The sequence below is a fragment of the Mauremys reevesii genome, linkage group 10 (genome assembly GCF_016161935.1).
Source record: "Mauremys reevesii isolate NIE-2019 linkage group 10, ASM1616193v1, whole genome shotgun sequence".
NCBI lineage: Eukaryota > Metazoa > Chordata > Testudines > Geoemydidae > Mauremys > Mauremys reevesii.
This window is the reverse complement of record NC_052632.1, coordinates 74,594,586-74,613,942: the sequence shown is the minus strand read 5'-3', so window position 1 is coordinate 74,613,942 and position 19,357 is coordinate 74,594,586. Positions and strand designations below refer to the sequence as shown.

Sequence of the window (19,357 nt, the reverse complement as noted above, 5' to 3'; positions counted from 1 at the left end):
AATCTCGTTTATTACATTAATGTGGAAAAGTGTGGATTTGAGGTTAGAATGTTCTGAATGGAGCATTTGTTTTTTGTTAATGAATCTAGTTTTACTGAGATTCTGATGAGAAATTTGGCGTTAACACTGCACTCGTGTTTCTAATTGGGTATTGTTGAAGGAAACCACAGACATTAATAGAAGCAGACACACAAACTAGTTCTGATTGTGAGCATTTCAAATTTATTGTATATTCCCATCTCCATTGGTATTATCTAGATAATTGTTTTTGTCTCTGTACAGTATGTGGGACCATACAGGCCCAGCTTGAGCCTCCAAGATACTGCTGCACTGGGGATTGATTTTTAAAAGCAGAGACTCTCTTTCAAGTGTGGATAATAAATTCCACCCTCCTGTTTCAAACCCACTCATGCACTTGGATTTCTAGTGTTAGTGTTGCTCTACCACAGGGGTCGGCAACCTGCGGCACACGAGCCGATTTTTGAGCAGCACGCAGCTGCCTGCCTCAGTCCCGGCCCCCAGCCTAACTCAGCCCCCCCGCCCACTGCTCTCCCCTGTGGGGGCAGAAGGCAGAAGCTTGGTCCTCCCCCAGCGTGGTGCTTTCCTTCCCCGCCCCCTCTCCTTCCCTGCACCAATCGGCTGATGGTCCTAGCAAGGGGGAGGGGGAAGAGCAGCCGTGTGCACACAGCTCCGTAGAGGATGCAGAGAGAAGTAGGGATGGAGCCTTGGGGAAGAGGGTGGAATAGGGCACACATCCCTTCCAGCCCCCTGCTCAGGGCAGGGAGCACCCCTACGAGCCGAGCACCCCAGCCCTCTGCCCTGACCCCCCCACACCCAGCCTTCTGCCCTGCATCCCCCCCACCCAACACACACCCAGCCTTCTGCCCTGCATCTCCACAGCCCCAGCCTTGAACCACCCCAACACACACCCAGCCCTCTGTCCTGCATCCCCCCCCCACCCAACACACACCCAGCCTTCTGCCCTGCTTCTCCACAGTCCCATCCCCCAGCCCTGAACCCCACCCAACACACAGCCAGCCCTCTGCCCTGACCCCTCCACCCCAACACACACTCAGCCTTCTGCCCTGCACCCCATCCCCAGCCCTGAACCCCACCCAACACACAGCCAGCCCTCTGCCCTGACCCCTCCACCCCAACACACTCAGCCTTCTTCCCTGACCCCGAATCCCCTTCCCCAGGTCTGGGGTCCCAGCTGCAGGCCCTGATCAGCCTGCTTGCTGGCCTAGGTGAACAGAACCCCAGACTGGCAGCAAGCTGAGCAGGCTGGCGGCATAAGATCAGCATTTTAATTTAATTTTAAATTATGCTTCTTAAACCATGTTTACTTTTACATACAATAGCTTAGTTTATATAATATGGACTTATAGAAAGAGACCTTCTAAAAACATTAAAATGTATTACCGGCACGCAAAACCTTAAATTAGAGTGACTAAATGAAGACTCGGCATACCGCTTCTGAAAGGTTGCCGACCCCTGCTCTACCATTTATTTTGGAGGGAATATTTTATTTGTGAAGATTAAGAGACCTGCAGAAATGGGAACAAACTCTTGTATTGGTAGCTGTACAGTTCGACCAGTTGCCCCAGTACTGATCTCTGCTCTGGATTAAAGGTCAAATCTTGACTCATGTGTCTTAGACTCAGAAAGACAATAGTACATTCATTATTTGTGGCTTACTCCACACATCCACTTGTGAATGTATCTGTTTAATGAATAAGCTTAGGCTTTGGCTACACTTGCACTTCAAAGCGCTGCCGCGGCAGCACTTTGAAGCGCTAAGTGTAGTCAAAGCACCAGTGCTGGGAGAGAGCTCTCCCAGCGCTGTACGTACTCCACTTCCCTGTGGGGAATAACGTACAGCGCTGGGAGCTGTGCTCCCAGCGCTGGGGCTTTGACCACACTGGCGCTTTGCAGCGCTGCAATTTGCAGCGCTGGAGAGGGTGTGTTTTCACACCCTGCTGCAGCACTGCAAATTTGCAAGTGTAGCCAAGGCCTTAGTTTCATAGGGTTTGGCTACACTTGCAGCTGTACAGCGCTGGGAGTTAAAGCTGTCTTCATACAGCTGTGTAGGGAAAGCACTGCAGTGTGGCCACACTGACAGCTACCAGCACTGCAGTGTGCAGGGGTGGCTCTAGCCATTTCGCCACCCCAAGCACGGCGGCATTCCGCGGGGAGGGCTCTACCGCTCGCTGCTCCTGCAGCTCCAGTGGACCTCCTGCAGGCACGCCTGTGGAGGGTCTGCCGGAGCCACCTGCCACCCTCCTGGCAACCGGCAGAGCGCCCCCCGCGGCATGCTGCCCCAAGCACACGCTTGGCGTGCTGGGGCCTGGAGCCACCCCGGCAGTGTGGCTGCATTTGCAGCGGTGTTGGGATTGGTGCATTATGGGCAGCTATCCCAGCGTTCAAGTGGCTGCAATGTGCTTTTCAAAAGAGGGGGGTGAGGTGGAGTGTGACAGGGAGCGTGGGCAGACAGAGAGGGGAGACAGAGTGGATTTTTGGAGCTGACAGTGTCAGCTCCCTGCCTTGCAAGTTCCGCCACTCCCCCCACCACTGTCTCATTCACTAAATGCAAATAGCCTTCTTTGTTTTTTTCCTCACAGACCAGATAAGCAGCTGCTCCAAAACTGACCCCCCCCCCCCTGCTTCTCTCCTCAAGCAAACACTAGCTGTGGACATTCCAAAGGGATCCCCCTGCCTCTGCTCATTCACTGCAAACAGTGGCTGTTTGTTTTTTAGATAAGCAGCTCCAGGAGCCCTGAGTTCACAACAAAACAAAGAGAGGCATCACAACAAAACAAAGTGTTATCTTTACTTAAAAGCATTATGGGAAGGTTCCAGAGGTCAGTTACAGCGTAGTAAGATTAATCATTATTTACACTGGCACCCCAGCACTGCAACAGCAACGCTGTTCTCTTTATTCCTCTCGTCGAGGTGGAGTACATGCAGCGCTGTATGTGCCTTGCCAGTGTGGACGGGGAGTAAGTTACAGCGCTGGTGGTGGCTTTACAGACAAGTGTAGCCAAGCCCATAAAGTCTTGTGTCAAGGGGAGGAGTCTGTGACCCATTCCATGAGTGCAAAATCCCTGGGACTCAGATAAATCATCTGTCTGCCATGTGTTTATGCTGTGGAGGTGCCTCTGATGTAACTGATTCTTTATTTTATTTATTTATTTTTGTCTTCCTCAGGCTTTGTTGCTGTTTGGTGGTGTTGCCCTGTCCTGCCTTGCTCTGGATCTCCTCTTCCTCCTGTTCTACTCATTCTGGCTGTGCTGCCGCCATCGAAAAAGTGAAGAGCACTTAAATGCGGATTGCTGCTGCACTGCTTGGTGTGTTATCATAGCGACCCTTGTCTGCAGGTGAGTTTACGTTTTGTCGGTAGGGTAAATTAACGTCACCAATTTTGTCACTGCTACTTCCTCCACTGCATCCCTCCCACACCATACATATGCTGAGCATCAGCTACCGACGCAGTGACTCAATATATTGGATACAGGGTATTGTTGGAAACAGCCTCCTCTCTTTTAGTGTACTCCTCCTAACTTTAAAATCCAGCATAGACTTTTCTGATTGCTATTCCACACCTTACTGCATAATGGTTTGAGTCATTATGATGATGACTATAAAGTGCCATAATAGCAGCAAGGTATTTGCCATTTACTAGCAGTTAAACTAGGACCCTGTCCTGAGAGGCTTATCACCTAATTAAAATGGATGCAGGCTTAGTCAGGAATTTACATTGGAAGCAGGTTTCCCTAAGGAAATAAATATATTGGTTAGGTGGATTTAGGAGTAAAAAAGCATGGCTCTTCCTCTTGGAGTTTGGAATAAGGATTTCTTCCTATGTAAATGGTATCCAGTGCTTGCAATCCTGATTGCTCCATTTTTATCCCTTCGGTAAGACTGCTGCACTGCCTTAAGGATCACTGGTGATGTTGCTAGTGTCAGCCACTAATGTTTTAATGCCAGAAACATTTGAGGGAGATGGGGGAGATGGGTAGCATGTGGATAATGGGGAAAGATAATACAGTCCTATTGGATTCTGCTTTTGGGTTGGTGCAGACCAGGAACCCTGCCTTCCAAAAAGTTAGTGGCAGGAGTTAGGAAATAGAGAACTCAGTTAAACAATTTCTGAAACAAACCTGGGGCTTCATTTGGACAGTGTGGCAAAAACAATACACTGCAGCCTGTGAACTGTGAGTAAGTACCTCTGCATGTAGATCAGTCTCTGCCCTTTCTTGACAGCACTTGGGCTGATCAGTGTCTCCAGTGTCCATGGTGCATACTCCCAAAACTAGTCCTGCTGTGGAGATGATCTCCTAGGTGTGGTCGTAGTGATTTATGGTTAGAAATACTATGCAACTCTACAGTATTAGATTACCATGCATCATCATTGTTTCTAACTCTTAAAGTATTCTGAGAATACTTGGGAGAAGATCATGCATTCCTTGACCATGCAAAACTACTATGTCAGTCAGATCAGGCCTAAATTTTCACTTGTGCTGTTCTGAAAACACTGATCAGGTGCAGTTCTAGTGAATCAGCACTGTGAACAGCTAGAAGCCTGGGAGAATCATTATGGGGCTTTTGCTTTGGTTTATAGTTCTCCTCCTTCCAGTGTTTGAACTTGCAGGGAATTCTTCACTTCTGAGGAAAGCAAAGGGAGAGAAATGGGGAGGGGATTGTCTTTTCCTTCCCCCTTTTTCTCCTCACCTGGTGAGTAGGTGGCTGTTTGGACTGCAGCATTCAGGTTCGCATGGTGGCGGGGCTGTATTCTGTGGATAAGGGGCTTAGTTGCCTGAGAAGGGATTAGCTTGTACTCTGTACATGTTCACATTTTCTCTTTCCAGGCACAGGGCAAAGAGAATAGAAACCCTCTGAAGTGCTGGAGCAAACACAGTGAAGCAGACCAGTGCATTCTATTGTGAGCATAGAAAACTGGGGATGGATTCACCTTTAAAGGCTGAGATTCACGATGTTTGAGAAGGGCTGGCATCTTGTCACACAGTGGCTTCTGTTCAGAGAGTAACTGTGCCTTTCTAGGCAAATAGAGATGTATTGAGTGGAAAGAGAGGCAAATAGTTTTTTCAGAGAATAAATCTAAACTCCCAGTCACCTTGCTTGTTCGTGGACCCAGGAGCTTTAGCTGCATGAACATCAACTCCCAATTTATTTGGAAGTGCTGTGTTCCTAACTTTTTCTTATAGGAGCTTAAATGATGCTATTTATAAATTGCTGCTGCAGGCTCTTGGTAGCTATTGTTATGCAGTGGTTTTGTGTCCAAGACATCTGCAGTAGTGAGGTTTTTAAACTGTAGAAAGGGTGAGAAGGGAAATGTTGTTGTTGTGGGTTTCGTGCCTCCCAAAGTAGGCAGGTAAAAGGTTAAGGCTTTGCACCAAAATTACTACTGATACACCCCACAAAAAACTGGTGTTTGAAAGTAATCTAGAGAATCTCTTCTGAAATCTCAACTAGCTGCTTCAATGTGTGATAGTCTAGCTGTTTTTGTCAAGCATGAATTGAGAGGAGTGTGTCATTACAGCAAAGGTTTGTGATTTGTCCAAGCAATATCTTCTTCTTTCCTTCTTCCTCTCAGGAAAATTCTTGCTAGACTCTTCATTTATTTTACATTTGCCCCTCTCCCACCCCACCGAATTGATAACTGGCTAGCTCATGAAACAGTAGTTCATAATCGCTGGTGGTGATTGAAGGTGTTGTCCAAATGTTGCTTTCTCTCGGTTTTTGCAACCTGCAGCTCTGGTAAATTGCCTGTTTTTTTCAGACATCCTACTGCTAGAGGTGGGAGTACAGGAGAGTTTATGGCTGGCTAAGGAACACACACAGTATGGACAACCCTTTGATTTCTCTGCACTTTAAAAAGGGTCTAGATGTCAGATTAGCTTGTAGTGCTATTCAGACTAGTTGACTGGGTATATATTCTGTCGCAGGACTCGAAGAACTAAAGGTGGCAGACTGGCAGATGCCAATGTATTTTAGGGTGACTGGGAATACGACTACTCCAGATGTCTGTCTTCCAGCAGCTGGAGAAAGAATATGTAATTGACCTCTGGCTTGTTCTAGGATGATTACAGAGAAATTCTGCTTGTTTAGCAAAGCTGGCCAACATGGACTGTTGATGATGTGAGGAGTGGATGCTACCACTTTTGTGCAAAGATGAAAATGTATAGCTTGGCTGTGCAGACAGTGAAAGGTTCACTATGTCTAATCATTGAATCTCCTTTCAAATAAAGAGAACACAGTTGTGACTGATAGCTGTCCTCCTACTTGAGAATAAGCTAACTCTGGACTATATAAGCACTCCAAATAACAACATTGCTAGACTTACTCATCTGTGTAGTATCTTCTTCCCAGAGAGCCAGTTGCTCCATGAGCTGCCTTTGTCGTTTCTGAATACTTAGGAAGCCTGGTGATCAGTCTTGCACATTGGGGGCGTGAGTGTGTTTCTCACTTCAAGCCCTGCACCCTGAAGGCCCAATATTACAGTAGTTTTCCTCCTGGATAGGAAAACTGATTGAGACACACCAGGAGCGTAGTGAAGGCCCTGATGCAAAAATAGATTAGGGGTCCCCCTTCCCAATTCTGAAATCCTCAAATGTTGCTTACCTTTACCAACATGGAAAATCAGAACGTATGTGTCTTGTCAATAAATACCCCAACACAATATGCAGGCTGTCTAAACGCAAGTTCTCTTCACACGTTTATACAAAAATCTCACTGTTCAGTGAGCTAGTGCTAAATTTTATGGTGCAGGAGCTCTGCAGACATGATCTCAAGTTGGTAATTCTGTCAGTGTGAGTGTCTCCAAAAATCTATCTTGTTTTGGATGTTTGAGTAAGGTAAAGCACCTGTATTCAAAACCTAACTAACGCTTTACCAGTACATTTTATCTAATGGAAAAATCTGTGCAACAGCAGTTGAGACTTCATGCATTAGTAAATGTTGATACAATATGTATAAAACACCTGTAACTCAGCTTTTATGTGCTGAACTTCTAACTAAGTAGCAAAGCATATCCAAAGCACACATGTAGTAGGTCAAAAAGCCTTAGCGCGTGCGTCACCATTGTTCCTGCAGTTTCAAGTTGGTGCAGCTCTACTGGCACTACCGCTGTAAAAGATGGGGGAGTAATTCAGTGGGGAATCAAACCCCGAATCTTCATACCCACACCCACAATCTTGCCCATGGAACACTTGCCATTTGAGCACGAGCAGCATTTGCTTTGTGTTCACAAATCATGTCGCTGGGCACTAAATGCAAACAAATGGTGTCATAAATGTGGTCTCTGTCACAAAACCAAACAAGGATCCATACTGCCAAGTTATTTAAAAAAAAATTTTTTTAAACCACCACCTCCTCAGCACTTTTCAAAGATCCTGATATCCAATCCATTTTACATTATTATGGGTTGTCTGCTTACATTTTATAGAAATGTTACCTGACGTAAATAAAGAGCCAGCCCTCGCCAATATCTAACCTCTCAAAATACCTCTAAGATACGCTATTCAGGTAGAGTTTGATCCTGCCTTAATGAGGCACAGGTAACTGCTATGCTCCAGTTACTTTGGGGCCACTCCATAAACCCAGTTTGACTGGCTAAACACGCTAAGTTGACAATGGAAAATCATTATCAGAGTTACATAGGCGCTAGAGTGCACCTGTGAATCTAGCCTACTTAGGAGAAGCACTTTGTAACAGAATAAAGAGATGAACTCTGATCAGGGGCTGCACTTGTCCACCACAACAGTACCTGGGTCCCCCTGGCCCCTTGTGCAGGCCCTGCAACTTTTTGGATGAGCTCTTCATTGCGTGAAGCAATGGCCATGGTCTGAATCCAGAGCAAGGGCCTGGGGGAACAGGCAAAAGCATAGTGTGGCAGGTGTGGTCTGAGCATCACCACAAGCAGCTCATGCTGTGGTGGGGTGCGGTTGGGGTAGGCGCAGGAGTGCTTCTGTGGGAACCCAGCTGGCTGGGGGCCACTTCCTGCCCTGCCTGCCTGTAGGTAGACTGGCATAACTACAGATAACAAATAAATGTGTTAGTCTCTAAGGTGCCACAAGTACTCGTGTTCTTTTTATGGATACAGACTAACATGGCTGCTACTCTGAAACCTATAACTACTCTAGTGACTAAGGCAGATTGGGCTCCCATAACCTCCATGGGCTCTAATGTGACTACCTCATTGTAGCTCTGTCCCTGACACACACTGAGCCTGTTCTTGCCGGGAGGAGTCATGCTAAGTGGTGCAAAGTATGTCTCCTTCACACTGTGAGGTGTGGGAGTATTGAGCCCTAGAGCACAGTGCTCTGCAATTGGCAGGTCTGCTTACACTCAACCACAGAATATACCTCTTCAGAACCTTCCTGTGTTCTCCAATGCATATCTGGTTTGTGTAATAGAACAAATATTTACGTTCTAATGCAAAGAAAAGAAATTTTCCAGCAGATGGCAAATAGTGCCTCCATTTACAGAGCCCAGTGGCCTCAACACCCCCCCCCCCCCAACTGCTCCTACAAACTTCAGGCAAATGCTTGCTAAGACACACTTTTCAAAAGTGGTTTCTAATTTTTTTCCACCATTTTTGGGTGCCCAAGCTGAGTTGCCTTGAGCCCAGGTTTCAGATGACTTTACCTGGAGTTGTCAGCACTCTGCATCTATGTTGACACTTAAAGGCTGCTTTAGATGGGCACCTGAAATCAGACTTCTCACAGTGGTGACTCCTACAGCTCTGTCCTGCAGGGCTGCCTGGATTCTGCTCCTTGCTGCAGGGGGTGTCACACTCAGGTTTGGCCCAGCCCCCCCTCTGTCACAATGACAGGCTGCCAGTGGGGCCAAATTTGAGTGAGTGGCCCTGCGACCATAGAGGTCACAACACTTGGGAGCAGGGAGCCACCCCCTGCCAGCCCCACAGGACAGGTGCCTCTGCTATGGTACTCAATGTACTTTCTTTAAGCAGTTATTACATTAGTGTCTTATATAAATCTAGGTAAGAATATTTACTAAGACAGACTTCTTTTGGCTAGGATTCCCCAGTGGCATCCCCATTACTTTCTCTCTAATCTCCTCCAGCTGCCTTCCCCTGACCTGTGACAGCTCATTCTTTCTCACAGCTGGGACCAGAGCACAGCAACCCTTGCAGGCACTGAGCTTCCTTCCCTCCATTATGGTAGGAAAAGGAACGGACATGTTGTGAAACTTGCTTCTGTAAAAAGAACTTCTGTATTTCAGTGGTTTATTGACAAAGAACGGGATTGAATAGTTCTTCGTGGCGGTATAATTAATACCGTCTTTAGCCCACAGTGGATGTATGACAGACGTCTTGACTTGCAGACTTCAGTGGTATCTTTTAATTTTGAATTTCCTTTATCCTCCAGTCCTGATATTGAATGTCTTAATAGATTTCCTTCCCATGGAAGTTGCTGTCTCTTGGTGGGAGAAGGGCACTCATGTGAACATCTGCTTCCTTTGTCAGGGAAGCAAGAGACTAACCACTGCTCTAGTGCCCGCAGCTCTGGAACCCTCTGACGGCTTAGCGTATGTCCGTCTCTTACGCGGCTGGCTGCTCAACTGTCTAGAGTCAGTATTTATAAACTGAACAGGATACAGTAAAATTGGCTCAGGCACTTGGCTGTGCCCCCTTATTAAGTACAAAGGGTCCCCTACTGCTTAAGGGTGCTGTTTCTAAGCAGCTGACTCCTGCACTGATCAAGTCTGTTCTGGAGGAGTGACTCTAATGCAGCTGTGGTTTGCTGCAAAATAGTGGCCCTACAAAAACTGTAGGGATCAAATCTACGCTGCTCCATTCTTAAGAATGGTCTAGAACGGACTCAATTTAGACGACAAAACAATCTGCTCAGTGTCTGTCTCCCCCCCCCCCGCCCTGGTGCGCAGCTACTTTCTTTGGCTACTAAACATGGGGTTGGCGGGGCTGATGTGTGTAGTGCAGTGGCATGGCTCCAAGCTTCTTCTCACATAGGACATAGCCCTGGACTGTCAGCTTCTAGTTCGCTTTGCTCATGACTAACACTCATCCTGGAGTTACAGCTACTGTCAAAGATAAATTCCAGCAGGGGAGGAATCTGGAGGGTTTTCTCTGTATAATTACCAATTCCATTTACATGATGAAAATGCTTCTGTGGAAAAGAGTTCATGGGAATTGAATCGCTTTCCTGTACTAGGACTGTAAATGTCATTAGAATTGTATGCCTTCTGCCTCTTCCTGAAGCAATCAAGATGTAGGTCAGCTACTCCCTCTGTGGAAAACTCCTCAACTAAGGCTTTTACAGGCCAAGCCCTTCATAATTTATGAAGGTCCTGATTGCTGGGAAAATCCATGGGACTGACAGACTGGAAGCAGAGCAGCTGCATGAGTGTGTGATCTCTGCTTCTGTTTTCTGCGTCTGTGAGAACAAGTAGTGATGCAGTCAGGGCTAGATACGCTGTCCTGCTGTACCTTTTTAACATGGTAAGACTAGGAAGAGGGGGCTATTTTTTATTTTTTTTAATGCCGCAAAGGAGGAATTTATCTGAACTAGCAATTTGGAAGACAGCTTGGCATACTTGCCAGGACGGATCCATGTGCAAAAGTCCACTATCGCTCTTCTCCCACTGCCCATTGCCCATTCTTGGCTGCCTACTGTTGAGGATGTTTGATGTCCTTTTCTAAAAAGGTAAATGCTGGAAGGAGGAGGGTGTGCTTAATGTCCTTCAGTGACCTCTCTGCTGAATATAGCAGCAACACTGTCAGACTGGTTCTGAAGATTTTTGTTTGGAGTACTTCCTTCCTATACCACCATCAAACCTCCAGGGCAGTGGCTGTAACCCAGGGACTGGCAGAAAGTTGGTGGAGAGAAATTTAGATGTTCAGCTTGGATGCTAGCTAGAGACCTAAAAACACCCAATGAAACAAGTAAACATGGCATCTTGAGGGCCACCGTAGCACCAGGAATCTTTCCCACCTTTGTGTGAAGGCCCAAAATCTGAAATGGGAACAAGAAGTTTAAAAAAAAAAAAACACAAGAATTGCCATAATTTAGGCAACCTGTTGCCTAAGTTGACTCCATACCTTCCTTCTCTCTTCCTCACCCCCTCTCCCCCCCCCCCCCACCCCATCCTACTGGGGACAGAACTGGGTGGATGGATTTGGGTGAGGGAGGAATGGAAAGGGAAATCACTGAAAGTCTCTCTGGTGTGATTGCCTGATGGAAGCAAGGAGGTGTCACTGACTTGGAGATACCCGTCCCATTTCCATTGCTGTTCCTTGGTTGCATGCTCTGCCTCCTTTTGGTTAATGGATTCCAAAAGAACTAATCATAGTTTTGACTGGAAAATGGGTCTGTGTGACCAGAGCCCAGGTTAGATATCAGTAAGAGTCTGAATGATTCCAAACTAAATTCTCGTGCTTTGAACATCAACTTTTTATTTTTTCTAAACTTGTGCCTCAGTGGTTACAAGTCCCTGCTATCTTAATACCATAATCCCCATTAGAAACCTTGATGCTGTGAGAGGACTGGTCAAAGTAGATGCTGATGCAGTTTTATATTTTAGAATAAAGAGGAGGGGTTAATAAGATGGGTCTGGAGCAAAGTAATTAGTGCACACATGCCTGAGGCATGGGGTCTCTGTCTACACTGCAGCCTGTCTTACTGTTGTAATGTCAGGATAACTTCTGTTGCTTGGGGGTGTGAATAAGACACCTGCCTGAGCGACATGAGGTATGTTGGTTTAAGTGCTCATGTGCACAGCGCTACTTTGGCAAGAGGAGCTCTTCCACCATAGCTTCTGCCACTCACAGGTGTGGATTTTCTATGCTGATGGGAGAGCTCCCTCCTATTGGTATAGAGTGTCTTCACCAGACACGCTGCAGCGGTGCAGCTGCAGCTCTGTTGTATAGACATGGCCTAAGTAAGGCTTTTCAACAGTGAGTGTGAACGGGTTGGAATGTGGCACCTATTTAGCAGTGCACAGCAGTACCTCAGGGTAGTTCTTGGGGCGGGAGAATTTGGTTAGATGATAATCCAGATAGCCCATGGTGAGGTTTGAATTCTGTTTGCCCTGCAACTAACTCTCATAGCTGGGCCATAAACTACTCTTTTCCTACCCCTAACAAAAGGGTGCATGTCACGCAGCCTAGAGACGCTGAACAGAGCCCACAGTTACACTTGTAGCATATCAAATCTGATTTTCAGGGTCACCAAATCAGTTCCTTATCTTTCCATCTGTCCTAGTGAATAGGGATAGTGTCATTACCCCAGAGCTGAAAGCATGCTGCTCTCCTCCTGAGGGAAATCCTGGTGGGAGGGTAGGAGTGCTGGAAGAAACAACAGTAACTTGCATAGATAAACTCTTGCTGTAAACCAGCCCTTCCTTGCTCTTCTGTCCACAGCGCTGGCATCGCTGTTGGCTTCTATGGAAATGGGGAGACCAGTGACGGCATCCACCGGTTGACATACTCACTGCGACATGCAAACCGCACAGTGGCTGGGGTCCAAGACCGGGTAAGTACAGGGAAGGACTGTACAAGGAATTGAGGTGTGTGAGGCAGATGTTTCCATCTGCATCAGTCTGTCCTTCTTTTGTTAGTCTCTGAATTGAGAAGTGTTTGCCACAATTTCCATTAATGGGGAGATAATTTCTTCAGTCCAATTTGCTTTGATATTTTTAGAAACATGTTAAATGAAGAAGTGCTCTCTCACGATTGTGTGTGGTTTAAAAACAGCTTCTCATTAGCACTCCTCCGCCTGCAGAAGAGGTGCCAGGCCAAAAGCAGAGAACAGTAGCTCTGTAGTAAATGGTACTGTTAATAAATATGGTGATTTGCCATATTGTGCTTCAGGTATGCTGCCTCTAGGGGCTTTCATTTTGTTACTTCTCTGCAGTCTTGGTCTACCTATTGTTATCCCAACACCACAGTGGGCTTCCAGTGCACGCTGACTTGTGGCTTAAAAGGAAGCCTCTGCTTTGCAATCCATCCCAAAGTAAAGCAAAGGAGCCTGATTAAAAGCAGGGAAATAAGCTTATTCTCTTTCCTGCCCAGCCCTGGTGAATCTTCTCTAGGTTTATGGTGGTATTTTGTGGCTTACCTCCATCTTCAGTGCCAAATGAATCAGAAGTTGTGACTCCCTCATTGTAAGTTACCTGTGAAGATAGATGGTCCCAGAGTCTGGAAGAGCCTTGGTGCAGTAATCTGGAAATTCTCTCACTTGTTGGCAGTGATAATCCCTATCTCCACCCTCCCTCGTTTTCTTTGTAGACTGGCAGAGTCTCTTGTAAATGGTTCTCTCCCCACCCCCTTGTTCTTCTGTCTGATCCACAGGTGTTAGACACTGCAGTGGCCCTGAACCAAACCTTAGAGCCGAACCTGCTGATCCTTGAGGAGATGTTCATGAAACGGACTGATTACCTGCACATCATCCAGAAACTCCAGGGCCTCTTGGATGATTTGGTTAGGCAAACAACAGAGATCCCTTTCTGGAAGAATGAGGAACTGTCATTAGAGGAACTGGCTGTTCAGATTGATCTATATGACTGGTACAGGTGAGCAACATGTTGGCCTCTACCGTTGATGTGACATCCATATGACGTGTGTGTTGGGCCATGATGGATGGATGCTAAAGCTTATGTCTTTCAGGTCAGATCAACTTGTAAAGACGTTTCCAGCTAGTTGATCTATAGGTTTGTTATACACCAGCAGGGGTTTTAGATCTGTCTTTATTGGGGTTGTTTTCCTGAGCAAAAGTGTGCCGAGTCTTGGTAAAAACATAGTAGAACAGATGTGACTTGACTTAATCAGCAGATGGAGTGTTACTTTTGCAGGTAGAGTCCATTAAGTTGTGTTGCTCACACTCTGGTGCTGGCATGGGGTTAGCTTTTTCACTTTGCTGCCTCGCTCTCTGGACATTCTATAGATGAAGGCCTGCCACACTCTATAATGCAGTCACGATACAGAGGCCTTGTTACGCAGCCGCCGCTGGAGATGTGCAGAATTGACCATCACTATTTGGGAGAGAAATGAATAGATAGTCTGTACTCAGAGGTACTCCAGGAGTCCCCTCTGTCCAGAAGTGCTCTTATTCTTTAGGCAGAAATAGATCAAACTAAACTTCATGGACTATTGTTGTATTTACTCTTTCTGTATAGTGTCCAGCTGTGTAGACCAGTCACCTTTTTAAGTTTGAAGCATGTTATTGAACATCTTAATGCTTTGGTCACTCTTGCAAACACTTTCTCACACCTGTTTACCAGAGCAAGCTAGCTGAGGACACTAGACTAGTTATGTGATCTGAGTAGTGCAGTTCATCATTAGTAACTAGTAGTGAATTTTACTTGCTAGGCTTGACCGTGGTGGGGGAGAGCCAAGTGTTTTTTCTCAAGACATGCTCGCCTCTTCTCTAGACACCAATTTTTGTCTTCAGACTATGTTTCCATATATTGCAGGTGGCTGGGATACCTGGGCCTACTTCTATTCCATGTACTGATCTGTTTGCTGGTGCTCTTTGGACTAATTAGAAATTCCAAGGCCATTCTCATTGGGTAAGTCCTGTCACTGAGACAGTTCTCGAGGAGATGCAGGCAGAAGATTAACAATAGCAAGTTGAGTCCTTTGGACTGTGCCGTTGGATCCATGCATGGGCTGCTGAGTAGTATTTGTAGAGTGCAATGATGGCTGATCTCATGCTTACCAATTCGAGCTAGCGCTGCAGAGCCTCTCTAAACTGACAGGGTTAGGACAACATCTGGGATACAGTCACAGGATTTTTTTTGGGGGGGGGCAGAAGAAATCTATCTAACATCCAGCTTTAGTGTCAAAAAGACAAGGAAGTTTATTCCTGAGAGTGCCTCGATTCCAATAGTTAGCACCGCAAACCTCTTTCTGGCTCACTTACCCAAGGCAGGAAAGCTGCAATGCATGGTACTGTCACCCCAATTGAAGACCCTCTCAAGATTTAAAATGGCCTTTTTTAAAAAAGAAGAATCCATTGATGCTCCAGATAGGTGTATGGGGGTGGGGTTTAAACCTGGTTATTAATATTGTGCATGCAGTCTCCAGCCTTGCACCTTAACACACATCTTGGTAGTATGCCTGATTTGTCGTATTACCTTTCCTCTGGCCTTGGCTGTGACACTTCAGCAGACATGAAACTGCAGCAAAGAATCCTGTGGCACCTTATAGACTGTCTGTTAGCCTATAAGGTGCCACAGGATTCTTTGCTGCTTTTACAGAATCAGACTAACACGGCTGCTTCTCTGATACTAGACATGAAACTTCACTGTGAAGGCCACTGAAACTGCTGCGAAGCAAGAGGGGTGGGTGGGGGAGGGGAGTGAGTGAGTGAGAGAGTGAGTGAGAGTAGAACTAGTCATGTGCATCAACTTTATTCACATGTACATTGCAGATATTTCGACCGTGCTGGGGCATCATGTTAAAATAAAACTGTATTTCCCCCAGCCATCTTCTGACATGGTTTTCATCCTTGCATATTTGGCTAGGATCACACTGTATCTGCAAACATTATGGAAATTTGATACCATGATGGCTCCTTGGCCATGTTTATCACAGTGCCCTAGCATGGTAGTAATTGCATTGTATATTCAGACTTTAGTTACCTGCCAGATTACATGCCTGGTATGTTATAAGGGACAAAATTGCAAATGTATGCACAGATGGTAAACCCGCAGTTCAGATTAGAAACTCATTCTTTATTAGCCAGAGTCTCAAATTAAGGCATTCCCCAAAGGAAGTTCACAGAATAAAGAACTCGTGTTTTACAGCCACGCAAGATGGTGAAATGCCAGTTGTAGATCTTCTAGTCAAACTGTTACTGACCCAATCCCCTTCACTTACATTAAAACACCAAATGCTCCATAGTGAACTGATTGACTGAACATGTCAGTCTACAACGCCACCTTATCCATATGTCACAATACAGCAGAACCTTCTTAATATACAAATCTGATAGTTTTCACAACCACTCTGCCCAGAAGTGGAGCAAGACTCAGGCTGGATAGCAGAGTACTGTCCAGAGGTTGTGTATTGCTGAGCCTTCATTTCTTTTATGAAATAAGCCACACCGCATACTAATATAATGCAGTGTATAAAAAAAGCTTTTTTTTTTCAAAGTTTTTTTTTTTTATGCTGATTTTTTTTTTTTTATTGATTTGATGAATTGCAAAAAAAAAAAACTATTCTTTTCTTCTTCTATTTTAATCTGGGTCTGATATCACACAACAAAACTAATAGCTCTTCCCTGGTTTACTATTCAGATGATCCTAATGCACTGGGTATTTAATTTACTTTAACAAAATATGGCAATGAATATCAAGGTAAAGATCTCAATCATGAACAGTTGTTTTTTTCCCTTTTTTATGAAACAGCCATTATATTCTGACTTCTTGTACACTCATACTGTTAATTCCAGAGGCCTGGAATTTGGGATAACCGGTAGACTAGTTTATGATTACTAATGCCACCTTTCCTCTTCATCCACCCTCTTCCCCAGATTATAATGGTACTGTTAATGTACATTTAGTGGCTTCTGCTCCTCCGCTAGCTATTGGAATATAATCATTCTGCTAGGATATCTCAACTAGTCCATTCTGGCCCAAAAGATGGAGCACATGGGTTGGGAATCTAGGTTTCTCTTAAACTGGGAGAACTGATGGGTTTTTTTGGAGATGTGAAAGTATCTCTTGCTAGAGGGTTTGTATCTTACCAAAGAGAAGGCTTAGGGGTTAATTACAGTTTATACATATCTATGTAGGGAACAAATATTTGTTCCCAAGCTCTTCAATCTAGCAGAGAAAGGGATAACTCATCCAATGGCTTGAAGTTGAAGCCAGACTCATTCGGCTTGGAAATAAGGTGTAAACTTGTAACAGTGTGAGTAATTAGCCATTGGAACAATTTACCCAGGGTCCTGCATTAGTCTTCATCACGGGCAAATTTAAAACCAAAGTTGGATGTTTTTCTAAAAGAGAGATGCTCTAGTTCCGAAAATAATTGCTCTTGAAAGTTCTAGGGCCTGTGTTATACAGGAGGTCAGACTAGAGGAGCACAATGATCCCTTCTGGCCAAGGAATTTATGAATCTAGCGTGTAATAGATGTTAACTCTCTTTTCTGACTGAGCTGTGGGCTGATATACTGTGCGTTGGATCTTATTTCCTTTGCTTCTCTGAGTACTTGACACCAGGAAGACTAGGAATTGACTGACTGTGGTGGAGCCCACTAGCTTTGTTTGGGGGTGGAACGTCAGGACCATATGTAAGGAATGAATTTCAGAACTCCCTTTGAGGGGACTTGCATGTTGCCATCCACAGGCACCATGTTGAAAAGCTGCCCAGCAGTGTCTGAATGCTGACTGCCCAATTTATTTCAGAAATCTTATTCAGATTTTTACTATTTAGATCAAAAGTCCTGTTGTCTGTCATTTCCAAAGAGCAGTGGAAAACCTATGATGCTGCAAAACGGTCTGACTAGGTAGGTTAGGTGAAGGGCAGTACTTGGGTAGATCAGAGGAGGATTTAGAAAATCTAATAGGACAGCTGGGGAAGGGGGTGATATCTAAAACATGGAGTAACTTTCCAGGTAGATCTGGTCTCTTCCCCATCCCCTTCTTACTTCCACTAGCAAGTGTCAAGACCAGTAATGAAGGGGGTGGTGGGAGAGGGAAGGGGCTTTTTGTGGGATCCAGTCATGCCTGTTAGTGTGTAACACTGGACATGCCTCCCTTGCTTGTATCCTCTCTACTTTAGGAATTCAAATACTTTTACATCCTTGTTCTCATGAGATGCCAGATTAGCATTATTTAAAACAGCAGTCTTCTCCCCAAAGAGTAGGTCCAGCACAGATGACAGGAATACAAACATCTCCTTGCCAATGTGCTTCTAAGGGCTGCTTCTAGCCTCTGTGCCCATTTAATCCTTGATTGCCTTGCTGAGGCTGTCAGTGTCCTGCTAGGAACTGGATAGAGGCCTGTGGGGGGGAGGCTTCCAATCAAATGATACAGGCCACTGAACAACCTCTTAGATTTACTACTTTTGGTTACTATGGCCCTGGACTGCTTCATTCTTAGTGTAAGTAATGCATGCTGGTATGCAGGGTTTTGTATTCCAAATACAATTTGTATACAAGACGCTAGGACTGTCTCTTTCACATTGCTAATTACACAAATGAAAAACTGGTTATTACTTTTGAATTCCAAGAAGCCCTTGTTTAAAGCATTTGGGTGTTTGAATTGGAGCCAATATATCAGCCATCTTATCTGTCTCTTGTTCCTTTTGCAGGGTGTGTCTTCTAGGGGTGCTTGCTCTAATTGTCAGTTGGGGATCCTTGGGTCTGGAGCTGGCTGTTTCAGTGGTAAGTGGCTCTGGTCCAACTTTCCCACACCCGACGCTGCAGATTTATTGGGCACATGAATAAATGACTCCCAGTGCTTGTGTCTTCACGGGACTTCTGGTTTTCAGTAGCTGTCCTAGTAAATAACATGTGAAACAGGTTCAGAAACTATACCTCCATAGTGCAGTTTGCTAGCTAGTATCCCAGCTCCACTCTGCTGCAAGGCTGGGCAATAGATCTGTAGAAACTGCTTCTGGCGGGAGGTGGAGAGAGATGACTTATGGGGCCTGCCTTCTGGCGTATCCCCAAGCTCGAGAGCCTCTAATGGAGGATTCCCTGACATAGATATGGCTGAGCCTTTGTATGGTGTAATTGACGTTCCTTTTTCTTCTCTCCAGGGCTCCAGTGACTTCTGTGTTAACCCTGATGCCTACATCTCTAAAATAGTGGAGGATCATGCAGTGCTCAGTACTGGTAAGTACTAGGATTGTGACTGGCTCAGATACTCAGCATAGTAGCAGAAGCTGGGACTGAGGGTAGTGCTGGTGGCCTAGTATTTGAGGCGGAGATAAAATGCTGGGGAAAGCAGAGACAATTCAGGATCTGAAAAGCCAAGACCCTACAGGAACCTCCCCCTCCCCCCCCAATTTTTTTCTTTCAGACACACATTCAGTGACCTCTCCTTTTTCATTCTGTGTCTTAATTCTTTTTAGCTGTGAATGGAAATTCATAGATGCAGGAAATCTGAATTTGGGGTTTAGACTTGTGTTGGCTGTTTCCATACTTCCTAGCATCCAAGATTCCTTTTTAATTAAAGGAGATTCTATTTCTTCTGGTTGTGAATGTAAACTGGACCCTCTCATATTCAGTTCAGCAGCCAAACGGGCCAAAACAACATTGCAGAGAGTAGTATGAATTTCCCTCCCAGAATAGTGTTTAACTTCGACTACTTAGTGCCGGTTTTGTTCTCATTCCAGTGCTGATTG

The 19,357-nt window shown here is 45.4% G+C and overlaps 1 protein-coding gene across 2 annotated transcripts in view; it reads left to right on the top strand.

The window, feature by feature from the left end:
• Positions 1–19,357, top strand: part of TTYH3 (tweety family member 3) — a 99,170-nt gene that overhangs the window by 49,993 nt on the left and 29,820 nt on the right. For both annotated transcript variants that reach the window (XM_039492094.1, XM_039492093.1), the window contains exons 2-7: positions 3,208–3,377; positions 12,422–12,533; positions 13,352–13,572; positions 14,473–14,568; positions 18,320–18,392; positions 18,770–18,845. In XM_039492094.1, coding sequence (XP_039348028.1) covers positions 3,208–3,377; positions 12,422–12,533; positions 13,352–13,572; positions 14,473–14,568; positions 18,320–18,392; positions 18,770–18,845 — 748 coding nt within the window. The remainder of the gene's footprint in view (positions 1–3,207; positions 3,378–12,421; positions 12,534–13,351; positions 13,573–14,472; positions 14,569–18,319; positions 18,393–18,769; positions 18,846–19,357) is intronic.